Genomic DNA, 16,470 nt, shown 5'->3' with positions numbered 1-16,470 from the left:
ACAGTGGTCAGTATGTCCTGTGCACTATATTTCAACTCCTATAAAGTCATAAAGATAGATTTGTGTTAAGAACAGACCAGAAATTCTCCTAAACATCTTAATTGTACGACATGAGTAAATGATACGTTTTATTTTTAATATTTATTATCATAAACATTTAAAGGTAGTAAATCAAAATGATCAACACACTAGTTGAATCTTGAGCCATGCATTAATTCTTGTCCTTTTCCCCCACACAGGCAGTTCAGCCTGAACCAGAACAGCGGTCAGCTGAGCATCCGGGAGGGCACAGCAGCTGGATTCTACAGCCTGCAGGTGAGGGTGGCAGATAAGAGCTGGCCCGACGTCACCTCATCGGCCGAGGTCACGGTGATGGAGCTGGAGGTGGAGGCGCTGAGGAATGCTGGCTCCATCAGACTGGCCAGTGAGTGACACTTCCTTTCAAGTAAACTGAAATCTTAATATAGACCAGCTCACTTTTGTTTTGATTTATTAATCAATTAATTATTAAAACATATGCATGCATAAGTGTAATGCTTAACATGAAAAATGGCATTTTCCTTGATTGCTTGAAATAAAACTATGTAAACATACTGTAAGTTCTACAGTAACTTCTCAAGTGTAAAATAAACTAGGCAGAAAAAAAGTGCATGTTCTTCAATTGTTACATCAATATACATCAATAAAATGCATTTGAATCCCTGTATCCCATTAGAAAAAGTGGCTGTTTTTTTAAAGACCATTTCGTTTGACCTTAAAAGTTTGTGCATCACATTTCAATGCAGATTTTGTAGACCTGTCACAATGTGACGCAGGCTGATATTGATGAATGAGAATAATGCAATCTGCAGCCCGTGAGTAAGTGATCTTGCTCATTTCACATGCAAAGAGGCCCTTTGCTTCGAAATCTTAAAGGGACAGGGTAAAAAAAAAAGTCCTACAAAATAGGGTGAGAGAAATTGTGGAAAACGTTCATGCAAAATTAAACCCACGTTAATAAATGTATTTGGGTTTTACATTGTTGGTAAGTTCTTTGTATGTGTGTGTTTGTTATGCACAGACTTGACTGCAAATGAGTTTTTCCGAGCATCAACCAATGAGGAGAGCCGATACATGCGTTTCCACCGCCTCTTGTCCGAGCTTTTCCAGACTGATATGGAGAATGTTGATGTCTTCAGCCTGGCTAGTGGCAGCCAGCCAGCTCAGCATCACCTCAGCGTGTGGTTTGCCGCCCATGGCTCCCCATACTACAAGCCGGAGAAGCTCCACGGCTACGTGTCCATGCACAAAGCTAAGGTGACAAAGACGAGCGCACAAAAACTCACACTTTCACACCAATCCGCGTCTCCTGTGTTTTTCACATAGGCATAGACATGGAGTCTATGAAGCCGTTCACATTAACACACGTGTAACACCTGCACTAGGAGACACACTTTGCAATGGGGCAATGAATATTTCATTTCCATGTAAGGTATGAAATGGTGGGCTGTCGCTTTGGGACTGGGAGGCGAGCAAGGATGCTGGGAGGGAGGGATAGAAAGATCATGTTGCTCTCTGTGCAGCATCCACCAGTCTATAAATCAGGTGTAGAGTGGCCGCTCTTCACACCCCAGCATGGTGCTAATGCTCTCACCGAGATGATGTTGATGCACTACACAGGAAGCTGCTCTGACATTTTTAAAGCCGCTGCTGAGGGATGTGATGGACTGCCTTTGAGACCGACCCCCGTCATTCCCAGAACAAACACACTCATACTAACAAACACGCGCACAACCACAAAATAATTGTGGTAAATCACTTGTCTTGTATTATTCCTATTGTAAATCTCTTCACCAAAGATGAACTTTTTTTTTTGTAGAATGACCGAGCTCTTTTTTTCTCCAAACAACTAAAATGAATAAAGAGAAACAAAAGTACAATGGAAGAACAAAAAATTAAAATAATAAATAAATCAATTTAATTTAATTAAAAGATAAAAGTTCATTTCTTTATTTAGTTATAGTAATATTGGGTAACAAACATGTTTCAAATTGTTGTGTACTTTTTCTTATGTTGGTGACCCATAAAAGCTCATAAATAATAATTTTACAAACATATCAATTACCAAATATAGTTAAAAGTAATAAATTGTGGACTTGTACTTCTCTTTCAGTTGGAGTCCGCCCTGGGTGTGTCCATTCTACAGGTGGGGGTGGACGAGTGCGCCTATGCAGCCTGCTGTCAGACAGGTGGCTGCTCTAGCAGGGTGACATTCAGTGACACCCCTAAAACACTGAACAATGGGAACGTCTCTTTGGTGTCTGTCTCAGCCAAAGCGAGCGCTCAGTGTGGCTGCATCGCTCGAGAGGCCGTTCACCTGCACTGCTCCTCGTACTCACAAAACCCTTGCCTGAACGGAGGCTCCTGTGTGGATAGTGAACTAGGCTACTGGTAAAACAGTCTAGCATTCTACCACTCAAGTCTTGTTAATTACTGCTTTTTTTCTATATGATAGAATAAATATTGTTTAATCATATAATCCCATGGCAGTTTCATATTTGGTCTACTGCTCTGTTGCAGGTGTAAATGTCCCCCTATGTTTGATGGGCCAGAATGTCAGCAAACCAAACACAGTTTCCTCGGCAATGGCTATGCTTGGTTCCCTCCCATAAGGCCTTGCTTCCAGAGCCACATCTCTCTAGAGTTCATTACAGAGGCAGCCAATGGCCTGCTGTTCTACAATGGCCCAATAGGAACACCTCAGCCCAGAGAAAAAGAGGACTTTATTGCTCTGGGTATGTAAGCCAAATTGTCACGTTTCACTGTTTATTAACGTGTGTTAATGTGTGTTACTTTAGAATATAAAGTGTAATTTAAGTATTATTTATGTACTATTATAGTATTTTTCATTATTTTATTAGCATTTTAAGAGTTTTTTTATATTTCTGGATTGCTTTCATTTATTTTTATTTCAGTAATTTTGGTACTTATATCATTTAGTTGTCAGAGCAATATTTCTCCAACATTTTTTCATCTAATATATATATTTTATTTTATTTCAGCTTTATTTCAATACCTAGACTAAAATCATTTATTTTAATATTCATTAACAATAACATACACATCATTTTCCGACTGCCTGAAAAAATCACTCAGACTAAAAGCTGTTCAGACTAAAAGCACATATGTAAACATCTCATGTTTTTTGTTTTCATTAAACTGAACAACGCATTCAAAGATAATCTCAATAATGGAAAAACAACCTTCATAGTACCATTATGATTTAAGATTCTCTTGTTACCACTGCATGAGATTAATTTCGTCTACCAATTAACTGTGTGACTAAAATCGATTAATGGCAACAAGCACAATCTGAAGTGAGCCATTAATGATAGATGTTTGTAAATGTGTGTGGTCAGCTGTGGTGAGAGTGGGGTTTGGGTCAGCATTGATCTTGACACCAGGTCACTGGTGAAGGTCATATTCAGATTCTGTGCCACCTGTCCAATACTGTATTATGCAACTGGTCGTATGATTTCAGGAAACGACCCTCCCGTGGCCTTGCATAAGCTTACATCATCAGTTTGGTACATGTTTTTATTGAACTGGGGCCAAAACCCTCCACTGCAGTGACAGCAATTTCAAACTAACTACAAATTGATTACGAATAAGCATTTTTTTCAGCTGGGGGTCAAAACTAATCTGAGGGGGCATAAAACCGCATTAGATTTTCATGTCACATGCATTTGCTGTACCGGTGTCATATGCTTCCCTGTGATGAGTTTGAAAACTTGTTGTTAAAGGTAAACTAGTGGCACCAAATAGCCTTGGGTCAAAACTATGGGAACGTTTTTCCTATTTTATGGGCCAAAAATCATGCTTATAAAAGAAACAAGCTGCATGTTTGAGGTGTCATTTATGTCCGTTGCACAAACAAGATGAGTTATCCAAGGTTTCTGGTCCAGAACTGCCCTTCTGTGGTGTAAATGTGTGGAATGGTTCCAGATTTCCCTGTCAGTGGAAATGCTTCTTCAGTGATCTACCGTAATTATAAACTACTGAGCAAAAGTTTGGGGTCAGTAAAGATTTTTTTTTGTCTTTTATATAGTCTTTTATTTTGCAAGGATGCCTTAAATGTATCAAAAGTGAGAGTAAAGATTTTACATTGTAAAAAAAAAAAATATATATATTTATTTCTTAAGGATCATGGGAGACTGAAGCAATGGCTGCTGAAAATGTAGCTTTGCCGTCACAGAGATAAAGGACTTTTTAAAATATATCAAAATAGAAAATAGTTATTTCAAATTGTAATAATATTTCACAATATTGCTGGTTTTACTGTCTTTTGATTAAATAAATTCAGCCTTCGTGAGCACAAGAGATTTGGAGAGAATAAAAATCATACCGTCCCCAAACTTTTAAACAGACTCATGTCAATATTCCGTGTGTCTTCTAATGAAATTCCATTATTCTGTTACATTCAATAGAGCTGAAAAATGGAGTTCCTACGCTGAGTGTGAATCACGGCTCTGGGACTCTGACACTGCAGCTGCCCGCGAGAGCAACTGTCATGGACCGCCGCTGGCATCACCTCGACATCATCAGCGATGGCAAGGTATAAGCATAGATTGAAAATGCACACGACCAGATTGAGACACTGGGCAGTTGCCATTCCCCGAGGAATTTTTGTTTAACTTCATAATGTTCTCAATCTTACCTCAATTTCATTGAGATCTGAAGCTGTCAGAGAGTCCAGATCATCACGTAGATCTGAGGTAGCAGATTGTGAGCTTTATCGCCCTCTGGGATCTGGGTATAAATATATTCCATTATAAAACGTGACCTCTCTTGCACTCAGATGTGGTGTAACACTTTGCCTTGTGGTACAATCATTCGAGTGTGGATGTTTATGTGTTTTTGTGTAGACTGTACAGATGATTCTCGACTACTGCTCTGGTGCCATGGTGAATGAGGTGGAAGGCCTTGGAGTAGAGATGTCTGAGACTGATCAGTCGGTGTGCAAGGCCTCCGGAGAGACCCCAGGCAGTGAAAGGTAAAAACATGCTGCTATAAATACATTTGATCTTAATATATCGATTAGTTCGAGGAAAAACCCTGGTGAAAAGATCAGCTTTGACCATTTGCATGCTGGTTCAGAATTGCTAAATTTGTTAAAAGCCAAGTTTATTAAAGAACCCATGAAATGAAAACGTCTCAGGTTACGTATGTAACCCAGTTCCCTGAGAAGGGAATTCCCCTTCGGACAATTAGAATCTAAGGGATTCCGGGATGTAGGTGCCCTTTTATGGAATTGCTACGCTACATCACCTGATCTCACGTCAGCAAGATTGGCATGTTTTCACACGTGCTTCAGACACCGGTCACGCAGAACCGATCCCATGGCGTCAACATCTTGACACAGCGTCAAATTCCATTCGAAAGGGAACTAAAGTTTTGTGGATTTTTGATCATGGCCTCATATTTTAAACCTGTCTACATGCTTGTGTGTTTCCAGGACAAAAGACTAAAAATTATGTTAACTTATCTTTCACTCAGGAATATACAAATATTTGTCAAATAAAATGCTCTCTAGAATACCAGATGCCTCTGACTAGCGATAGCAAGTTCCAAATCATGGTTCCTGGTTTTGATGTAAACTAAATGCACATATGTTCTTTTCTTTTCAGGTTTTTGGACATCTACCAGCCTCTCCAGTTGGGTGGGGTTAAAGAGACACACTCACCCCGTAAATTACACCCCAATTACAAAGGATTTGTGGGATGTATGAGGAACCTTGTGGTGGACAGTCAGGTAAAACTAGTGTAAATGTGATTATCTTCCTAGATGCCGCTTTGCTTATAGTATAGTATAGTATAGTATAGTATAGTATAGTATAGTATATAGTATAGTATATAGTATAGTATATAGGATAGCAGTGGCGTGCACAGGGGGGGGGGGGGGGGGGGGACCCGGTTTTTGAGACAAAAGCCCTTTTGTCTCAAAATGCATTGTGCCCTTTTCGGATAATTGTAAATAATAATGATTATTATAAATATTATAATAAATAACAATACACTTACACACCCTTGCCACTAACAATAATAATACAAACAAATATTATATTTTTTTTTTTAAATTGGCGGAGAAGTGGTAGGGGGAGTTTCCTTTGCAGCGCCTCGTACGCATTTAACGGTTCTGGTACGCACTATTCAGCAGTTCGCCCGAGTCTTCAATCGAGCAGCAGGTAACGTTAAAGCTAATACGGAAAATGACATTTATCCTACGATCATCACCATGCTACTCTAAAAGTTGCGGCAGCATGCGAGTTATTCTTAACTATAATAAAAGTATAACTCGATTTCAGACGCATTCTGAGTGACAATGTCATTCGTTTTTATCCAAGATTCAAGAATAAAAGTGCAAGGGGAAATACATCTAGTTAAATGAAATCTTAAGTCAATGTCCAACTCTAAATTGTAAGGAACTTATATCTTTGATTTCATAGTAACGCTTTACAATAAGGTTCATTTGTTCATTACTCATGTATGAACTAGCATGAACTAACCATGAGCAACACATTTGTTACTGTATATCTTAGTTAATAATACAACTTTTAATTGTTTATTCATCTTATGTCACAGTCAGTGCATTAACTAATGATAACAAATACAACTTGATTTTAATGTTTTAGTAAATGCTGAAATTAATATTAACTAAGATTAATAAATGCTGTAGAAGTGCAGTTCATTATTAGCTAATGCTAACTAATTTAACTAATGAAACCTTATTGTAAAGTGTTACTGATTCATGATAGCTAACACTGTCTTTCATACATATAATATATACATTAAATTTACAACATCAACAAAACTAAAAATTAATTTTCTATAAAATTATTAATTTTACCTTCTTGATTCTCACTGTTTTGTTTGGTAAAGTACATAATATTTAGTAATATTATCATCATTTCCCTATTTTCATTTGATGTGTTATGCATTCTAATAATTGTAAAAACATATTTTCTTAGAATGCCAAGGAAAGAAAGAATAAAAAAATAAAAAAATCAAGGAACTCTCTGATGCAGCCAAAGGAAGCATCCCTCTCACAAGTTGGCTGAATAGAGAGAATAAAAATGCAGGTACTGTTAAATTAAATTTAAAAAAAAATGAGTGCCCTTTTTGGTCCCTCCGCCCCTGCCCCTGAGGAGGTCTGTGCACGCCACTGTAGTATAGTATATATAACTTAGCTTTCTGGGGGGAGTTTTGGCTGAAGCAAAATATAACTTAAAAAAAAAAAAAAAGATTGCATCCTAGTTTGCATACTTGCACTACGCAATAAACGTTTGTACTTCACTGGAAATGGGAAAGTACATAGTTATGCATTGTTTGCAAATGCCTTTGCCTTTAAAATACATTCATATTTAAAATGAGTTGCCTGCTTAACTACTGTGGAAGGGTCATCCTCACTGACCTCACATTCATTGCATTTTTCCTCAAATGAAAAAGTTAAAAAATAAATTATTACAAACTCCTTTTCTTTCATTAATCACTGTAGGAAATACTACCCAAAAACTCATGCAGAAATGCACATTTCAAAAAAACAAAAATTGGGCATGTTTGGCTTTCTATTTTCAGCATACTATTTTTGGTTGATCTGGTATGCACCAATACTATTTGGATGGATAATTTGTAAATTAGAACAGTGTAGATACTTCTATTTTAAAAATGATTACGGAATGCTCTCTATTATTGACATTTGGCCCTCATTCATAAAACAAACAATAGGAATTCTGCAGCAAATAATTTGTAAAAAGCACTGTTTGTCACAATATGCACTACTGTATGTAAATTAGCACAGAAATTCATTATACTCATGTTTTGTGAATGAAGCTTTATGAGTATATTTGGATTCTGTAAGTGTTAAACATTTTTTCTTTTCATGGCTGAAATCCAGACCGAATGTGTTTCGGGTTCCAGTCCACAATCTTTTGTTTGGTTGGAACAGACGTTCACCTGAGCCACTTTCTGACAGCGAGTCGATACGGATCAATGAGGTTCAGCATTGTGCTGACTCAGGCCTTTCTGTGTTTGCGTGTGTCTGTTTTCTGTCAGGTGTACGACCTCAGCAGTCCAGCAGAGAGCGAGAACAGTGCCCCAGGATGTGCCCTAACGGATGGTGTGTGTCTGACTGCTGGAGGACCCTCCTGTGGGGTTCATGGGAAATGCTTGGGGGAATGGGGCTCCTTCAGCTGTGATTGCCATCCTGGATACAGCGGCCACAAGTGTGACAAAGGCAAGCCAACACAATATATATCACTTCATGGGCTATATTTGATGACAGTGACTGTTATACAATAATTCAACACTCATATAAAGTAATGTGCAGCAAGACATTTAATTGGCCCAAAATCCTGGTCCATACACTATCGTTCAAAAGTTAGGGGTAGGTAAAACAAAAAGAAAAGAAGTCCCTAGTGCTCACCATTTGTCACCAAGGCTGCATTTATTGATAAAAAAAAATACATTAAAAACAGTAATATTGTGAAACATTATTACAATTTAAAATAACTCTTTTCTATTTTAAAATGTAATTTATTAAGTCAAAGCTGAATTTTCAGCATCATTACACCAGTCTTCAGTGTCACATGATCCTTCAGAAATAATTTTAATATGCTGATTTGCTTCTCAAGAAATATTTATGATTATCATCAATGTTGAAAACAGTTGTGCTGCTGAATATTTTTGTAGAAACCATGATACATTTTGTTTCCAGGATACTTAGAATGTTCAAATAGCAGAATTTATTTGAAAAATAAATATTTTGTAACATTATAAATGTCTTTACTGTCACTTTAATGAATCCTTTTTTGAATAAAAGTATTAATTAAAAAAAATCTTACTGATCCCAAAATTAGCTCCATATTAAACATCAAATATCTTTCTGATTTCTTCTATGCTTTGTGTATGTTATAGCACTTCCTGAGTGGTCATTTGAGAAGGACAGTGTGTTGAGGTACCAGCTGAGAGGGTTAGGAAGTCCACGCAGGACCCAAGCTCACCTTCTGCTGAGAACACGCTCTTCCATGGGCAGTCTGCTCAGCATGGCTTCACGGGACACCAATGAGTTTATTATCCTGGAGGTGAGTGATACACACCAATGCAATAACATCTAATGCAATAACATTCGTTTAAAGCATCCCTTAAGTGTCCGAATACTTTTTGGGGTGAGTGAATATGCATTAAAACTTTAACACTGTGTCATCTTTTTGTCTCTCAGATAGTAGATGGGTACCTCACTGTTCGTGTTAACCTTGGGGACGGCACTCACCATCTCAAACTAACAGGCCAGCGTGTGAACCACGGCCAGTGGGTCTTGGTCAGCCTTCATCGCCATGACAACATCTTTACCCTGCGACTGGAGCAGGGCGGGGGTTCACGAGAGGTCACGGGGGTCCTGGGTCAGAAGAAGGAAATAATAGTTCACCCCTCCAGTGTGTTTCTGGGAAACAGCGCCACTCCAAACACGCAGGGAGACTTTCAGGGTGGGTTTTCTCTTCCCCTTTCTTCCTCATTGCTGTAACTCAAACCAATACATTTCTCTATTTTGCTTTGTTTATCTCCGATGAGAATGAATTTGTTTGTATCATTCATGCTTTTTATAATTAAAGCTTTATACTCGACTACTTTCTGGAATGCTTGATTCTGATTGGTCAGTCTCAGCATTCTGTGGTCAAATATTTTTGGTATAAAAAGGCAGACAATATCTGACACTGTGCAATATATATATTATAAATACACTACTGTTCAAATGTTTTAGATCAGTAAGATGCTGATTTTAAGAAATTAGACAGTAAATACATTTATAATGTTACACAATATTTATTTTTAAAATAAATGATTCTTTTGTTTAATTCTTTTTTTATTCATCCAAAAATCCTGGGGAAGAAATGTATCACAGATTCCACAAAAAATGTTTTCAACACTGAAGACTGGATTAATTTATTATTACAGGAATAAATTACATTTTTAAATATATTAATATAGAAAACAGTTATTTTAAATGGTAAAAATATCTCATATTGCTATTTTACTGTATTTTGCTGAAATAAATGCAGCCTTTGTGAGCATAAAAGACTTCTTACTCTTAGTTTACTCTTAAAACTCATAAAATAAATCTTACTGACCCCACACTTTCAAAAGGTACTTTAAACTATAATATAGTATTTTAATATATATTTTAATACATATTTACAATATTTTAGATTTATTTGGTCAGTAACTGTGTAATGAGTGAGATAATTCAGTCGCGCAGTCATAATTGCAATCTAAAGGCAATCATAACCCCAATTAAAAATTACAGTCATTATATACTCCAAGAGAGCCATTATATCGCCTAGTAAAAAAAAAAAGTGCACCTATATATAAATAGTTAACATTAATAGTAACAAATATAAACCGTAGCTTTGTTAAAAGAAGTTACAGTGACAAAGTTACACCCTGTTTCTTCTGTACAGGCTGTATGCGTGATGTAAGGCTGAACGGTCACTCTCTGCCACTGGATGGTCAGGGCACAGAGTTCAGTACTGTACTGGAGCGGCATGGAGTCGTGCCCGGCTGCCACTCTGACGCCTGCAGTGCCAAACCCTGCCTGAGTCCACTGTTCTGCACAGACCTGTGGAGGAAACACGAGTGCAGGTGAACACTCTCTCTCACGTGCTTTAAACTGTCAAAATCCTCTTTCTTTATTTCAACGTCCACTCTCTCTCTCTCCAGGTGTCCAGCCAATCAGGTTGCAGTGGTGGATGAGGTCACAGGTCTTTTGCATTGCGCCCCCTCCCCCTGCGGCTCCACCACATGTCGTAACGGTGGCACCTGCCTGGCTGACTCCACCAAGAGCTACCAGTGCCGCTGTCCAGAGGGCTTCAGGGGCCAATGGTGTGAGATCGGCCAAATCAAAGCCCTTCGTCTCGCCCCGCTCGGTCCGAGCTCCATCCTAGCCATCAGCATGTGTCTGCTCGTCTTTTTCGGTAACTATCAGGATATCCTCACACACGCCCATATATTGTCATAATGTGTTGCGGTGAATGTCCGTTATCATTGTGGAACCATGATGCGACCCTCTCAGTTTGTGTCAGCGTATTAAGAATGCTGTCGGCAGGCCAGGCGTGTGTGTGTGTGTGTGTGTGCGCGCGTGCCTCAGACAGGTACAACAATGACGTGACAGGCTGGCAGTGCCCTCCAGGCCTCTCTGCCAGCTCTGACACCCATCAGACACATCGCAAGCGCACACACACAAATCCTTTTTTTTTAAAGCATTACCGCATGCAGGCAGGAAGAAATCACTCATCAACTGAGGCAAAAATGTGATGGGATTGGTCGGGCTTCAAATAAATTTGGCAGAAAATGGTGGGTTATTTTCATATTGATCTGCCTTTAATTGAAAAGAGGAGTCTTGCCTTCTGTGAACTGGCTAGATGGCATGAGCTGGTGAGAGCTGAAGCCTGCAGTCAAACTTTTGCACTTAGAAGTCAACATGAAATCAAAACTGACCCTGTTTAGTTCAATACACATTTTTAGTCTTATTGAGATTGATTTTAATCAGGTGCACATTTTTCAAAAGAAATCAATCTTTCGTCAGAATGTGATAACGTGCTCTGCCTCTGAATCAAAAAAAGTGGGAACCAAAATCTAATTTAAACCTGTGAATGACATCATTTAAATATCATTTATTGATTTGAAATGTTTCATATTAAATTACACTATCATTCCACTATCGTTCATGCTTTTGAAAGACATCTCTTATGCTCACCGTGTCTGTGTTTATTCGATCAAAAGTACAGAAAAACAGTTATATTATGAAATAATATTACAATATAAAACAGAATAAATACTGTTTTCTGTTATATCTGTTATTATATATTTTAAATAATATAATATAATATATATTTAATATATAATAATAATAAATAATATTTTTTAATAACTGGATACATCATTCTTGTTTTAATCTCTCTCTCTTCCCTCTGCAGCCGTGCTCGTGGCAGTGACCGTATGGAATCAGAAGGGCAGTCGGAATAAGTTCCGCAAGCGAGGTGTGTACCACATCCCAGCGGAGCACGAGAGCTGGGAGGACATCCGGGAGAACATCCTCAACTACAACGAGGAGGGAGGAGGAGAGCAGGACCAGGTATTCCATTAACACAGGCCAGCCGGGGGGAGGTATTGATTTACTTTCAGTTAAACTCAGGTCAGGGGAATGACCTCCATCAGCATCAACACTGCAATGGCATCCATTAAAATGGTTTAATTAGAGCGTGGCATCCAGTTCCATCTGCGGAAAAAAATACCATTATTTTGCATTTCAAGTCTTAACTGACAGGCCATTTAAATAATGAGATGTTAAATGTTGTTATACAGAACATTCACACACAGTATACATACTGCATACTGCTATATATATATATGTGTGTGTGTGTGTGTGTGTGTACAGTATATTAGTATGCTATTCCGAACTTAGCAAATGTTTCTTGATCAACATTCTTTGCTTTGCTCTTTTCAAATAAATGCTGTTCTTTTGAACGTTCTATTCATCAAAGAATCTTACACAGCACAACCATTTTCAACATTGATTATAATGAGAAATATTTCTTGAGCAGCAAATCATCATATTAGAATGATTTCTGAAGGATCATGTGGAACTGAAGACACTAGAGTTATGATGCTTTTCCATCACAGGAATTAATTACATTAAAAAATATATTAAAATAGAAAACGGTTATTTGAAATTATAAAAATATTAATTAATCTTCAAATTTTACTATATTTTTTGATTGAGCTAATTATTATTTATTTTTTAAACATAACGTCTTACCACCCCGAACTGTTGAATGTTAGTGTGTTTATATTTAGATTTTGGCCAAATAAAATGTCATTCTATTGCGTTTTTCCAGAATTAAAACTGTCGCCTATGTGCCCAACAGAATGCCTATGACATCACCGAGCTGAAGAGGCCGCTGTGTTCCAGCTTGTCCCAGTCCTCCTCCTGCACCACCGCCCCCCTCATCAAGTCGTCCCAGGGCTCTCAGGAGGAGGTCCACCCCTGTGGAAACATCACCAACGGAGCCACCCTTCCCTACCACCACAACGCCAGCTGCGGCGGTCACTGCGCCATGGACTTCAAGAGCTACGTGTCGCGCATCATCTGGGAGGCCGACAACGACAGCCTGGCGTTCCCCATGGACACCTACCACGTGTACTCCATCGAGGGAACGGGCTCCTGCGCGGGCAGCCTCAGCTCTCTGGGGTCCGCCATCTCAGAGGAGGGCTTCAGCTACGACTCCCTGCAGCACTGGGGCTCCAAGTTCCAAGGCCTGAGCGAGCTTTATCGCAGACCCGAGCTGGCCGTCCCCTACATGGACACGGTGCAAAGCCAAAGCCAGGAACAGTGACAGGAATCGGACGACCCGAACACTTCAAGCCCAGCGTTTGTTTCTGTGTTAGTGTTTTATAGCCTTTATATGGTTCCAGTTTGAACGCTACAAAAAACTTGTCCTAAGAAATGGTTTCTGTTCATTTGTGATGCAGTCACACAGCTTTAAGAGTGAGGAGCATCTGAGGTTGGAGGACTGATTTGTTTTATTTATTGAGTGAAATATTAAATGTACCGTATTTATTTTTTGCTCTGATAGGGAACAAAGCCAGTGAATCATCAGGACTTCACCATGATGAACATGGTATACGGTCTCATCCAGTGTTTTGTAGCGAACACACGTGACTAATGCTGCGTTCCATTTCTAGCTTTATTTCTGTCAGATTTACTTTTAAGAAGGTCGTGAAGAACTTTGATTTCGCCAAAAATGTGAATACACACACCACCGCTCAAAGTTTAGGGTCGGTACGATTTTTTTATGGTTTTGAATGAAGTCTCACCAAGGTTGCATTTCTTTTATTAAAAAAACAGTAATATTGTGAAATTTTATTACAATTTAAAATAACTGTTTTAACATTTTAACGTATTTTAATATGTGATTTATTCCTGTGATGGTAAAGATTAGTTTTCACGATTTTTTAATGAAAAGAAAGTTAATTTTTATATATATTTTTTAGAAACGTCTGTACTGTACTTATCAATTTAATGCATTCTCGCTGAATAAAATTATTAATTTCTTTCAACAACAACAACAACAAAAAATCTTACTGACCCAAAACCTTCACTTGAACAGGGTTCATGGTACTGGAAAACCTATAAATATAAGAATTTTAAACATTTTCATGTCTGGAAAATAAAATAAAAAGTTAGAACAATAAGAAAAAGGTTATAATTAACTCAAATAAATAATATAATTAAAAATAAAGTTATCATAAATTACTAGAAAAGTAATAGAAAGAGACAACAGAACACGGCTATTTGGGATCCCACATCCGCCTTTGAATGGAGCGCAGCATTATTCCCAGCAGTTTTACTGATCGTTTTAAAAATCTGCACTTGACCAAAACACTCTTGTTTTAATGGACCCAGCTGCACTTTTGATGGACGCCCACTTCTGAATTTTAACTCTGAAACATAAATTTGCCAAAAGAGGGTCATGAAGACACCGAAAGACTTCATAGGTGACTGATGTGCCAATGAATCACAAATCCACTCACGCGAAGAGTGCATACGTTACATTACTTTCGGTCAGTGGCGGTATAAATCTGCTTTCTGCCATGAATATTCATTGTGTAGGTTTGATCTGTCTTTTTCATATATGAGAGACGTAGTGTGTGATGCCAATCATTTCATTTGCTGGTGTGCTGAAACGTGGCGACACTATCGTCTGTGTCATAACACCAGATGAATGTATCGTGTACTGAGTAGCCGAGTCGAGGCTCCACTGTGTCAAAGTCTGTTTTAATAGTTCAAATGTGGCCAGACGCAGCGCAAATACAATCACTAAAAGCTTATAAATATTTTCAATTGCAATATACTTACAAAGGATCTGTATAGTTCTATTTTTATTGTTGTGAAAACACAAATATTAATCGGCTAAAATGTGCAGGCTGCATTTTGTAAGAACAATGAGCCATAAGATTGGTTTATCAGTTAGGTTAGCCCTCTATAAAATGCTCAGCAAAACCTATACAGAGACATAAATTGAGTTGAATCTCACACATGGCCCTTTCCAATAAAAGGTCAGTGGCCAAGGCAACGTCACTTCATGCCTCCTGTAAACCGTCGAACAAGAGCGAGGTCATTGCCACAATGGCTTATAGTTGACTTGAAATGTTCCTTTCAGCCCATCACAGACCAGTGCTGCTCATTGTACCATGTAAATAATGTATATACAGAAATACTTTTTCTAGGGACTTAATTTTTTCCTTTTTGTATATGAATTTTAATAAATGAAATGTTTTCCTTGAGCAACTGTGAGAGAGTGGTTATTTTCGCTTCCCCGTCCAACATTTCACGCCTCAATGTCAGTGATATTCTTGATGTTGTACTGCCACCCTGTGGTGACTTACAGTAATAACAGGCTGATTGGTTTTACTTAATTATTTGCAGTTGCCTTGTAATCTCTATTCATTTCTGCCTGTTCTTGTTCCTTGACGGTTTTCCTCACTGTGGCACAATAATATAATTTCCCCACTTTGTCACGAATATTTGTCTATACACGAGCCTAAACATTATGGCCACTCAGTGAAGCCAATTTCATTGATTATCTCCTAACAATTTCACATGTCAAGGTCTGGGTAGATTAGACGGTAAGCGAACAATCATTTTTTTTGTAGAAAACATGTTGCAGGAATAAACACCTGAGCAACTTAGACAAAGGCCTAATTGTTATGGCAAGGCGACTGGGACAGAGAATCTTTGAAACGGTAAGGATTGTGTGTTACTCCCGATCAGCAGTGCTGAGAATGTACCAACCGTGATCCAAAGAGGGACAAACCACACGCCAGTGACAGGCTGTTAAACGCCAAAGGCTCATTGATGCACAAGGGCAACAGAGGCTGGTCCAAGCCAACAGAAGCTCTAGTGTGGCACAAGTCGCACACAATTTGAATGATGGTAATGAGAGGAATGTGTCACACCACTGCTGCACATTGGACTGCGTAGACACAGACCAATCAGAGTGCCCATGATGACCCCTGTCCACGGTTGAAAGCACCTACATGGGCACACGGGCGTCCGAACTGGACCTTTGAGCAGTGAAATCTATTTGACACGTGCCACCTACATAAAGATTGTTGCAGACCAGGTACACCACTTTGTGATAATGGGTATTGCCTGATGGCGGTGGACTCTTAAGGATAATTCTCCCTGCCACACTGCACACATTGTTCAGGATTGATATGAGGAACATGATGAAGAGTTCAAGGTGTGGATCTGATTGAACATGTGGGATGTACTTGATGAACAAATCTAATCCATTGCTGCTCCACCGTGGACATGAAGGATCTGCTGCTAATGTTTCGGTGCCAGATCCCACAGGACACGTTCAGGGGTCTTGTA

At 38.6% G+C, this 16,470-nt stretch overlaps 2 protein-coding genes across 2 annotated transcripts in view; both read left to right on the top strand.

Moving 5' to 3' along the window:
- si:dkey-22o22.2 (neural-cadherin) overlaps window positions 1-13,726 on the top strand; it is a 116,663-nt gene extending 102,937 nt beyond the window's left edge. The window contains 14 exon segments of the mRNA XM_056257029.1: window positions 240-424; window positions 1,061-1,296; window positions 2,153-2,430; window positions 2,560-2,774; window positions 4,467-4,594; window positions 4,905-5,032; window positions 5,667-5,790; window positions 8,091-8,271; window positions 8,952-9,118; window positions 9,256-9,520; window positions 10,493-10,673; window positions 10,752-11,005; window positions 12,008-12,165; window positions 12,959-13,726. Coding sequence (XP_056113004.1) covers window positions 240-424; window positions 1,061-1,296; window positions 2,153-2,430; window positions 2,560-2,774; window positions 4,467-4,594; window positions 4,905-5,032; window positions 5,667-5,790; window positions 8,091-8,271; window positions 8,952-9,118; window positions 9,256-9,520; window positions 10,493-10,673; window positions 10,752-11,005; window positions 12,008-12,165; window positions 12,959-13,426 — 2,968 coding nt within the window. The 3' untranslated portion in view covers window positions 13,427-13,726.
- Window positions 1-16,470, top strand: part of plekhf2 (pleckstrin homology domain containing, family F (with FYVE domain) member 2) — a 218,134-nt gene that overhangs the window by 52,977 nt on the left and 148,687 nt on the right. The window lies entirely within an intron of this gene.

Source organism: Rhinichthys klamathensis, unplaced genomic scaffold (genome assembly GCF_029890125.1).
Source record: "Rhinichthys klamathensis goyatoka isolate OS25496 unplaced genomic scaffold, OSU_Roscu_1.1 h1tg000006l_1, whole genome shotgun sequence".
Classification (NCBI taxonomy): Eukaryota; Metazoa; Chordata; class Actinopteri; order Cypriniformes; family Leuciscidae; genus Rhinichthys; species Rhinichthys klamathensis.
The sequence above is the reverse complement of the archived record's forward strand: the minus strand, read 5'-3'. Positions and strand labels throughout refer to the sequence as shown.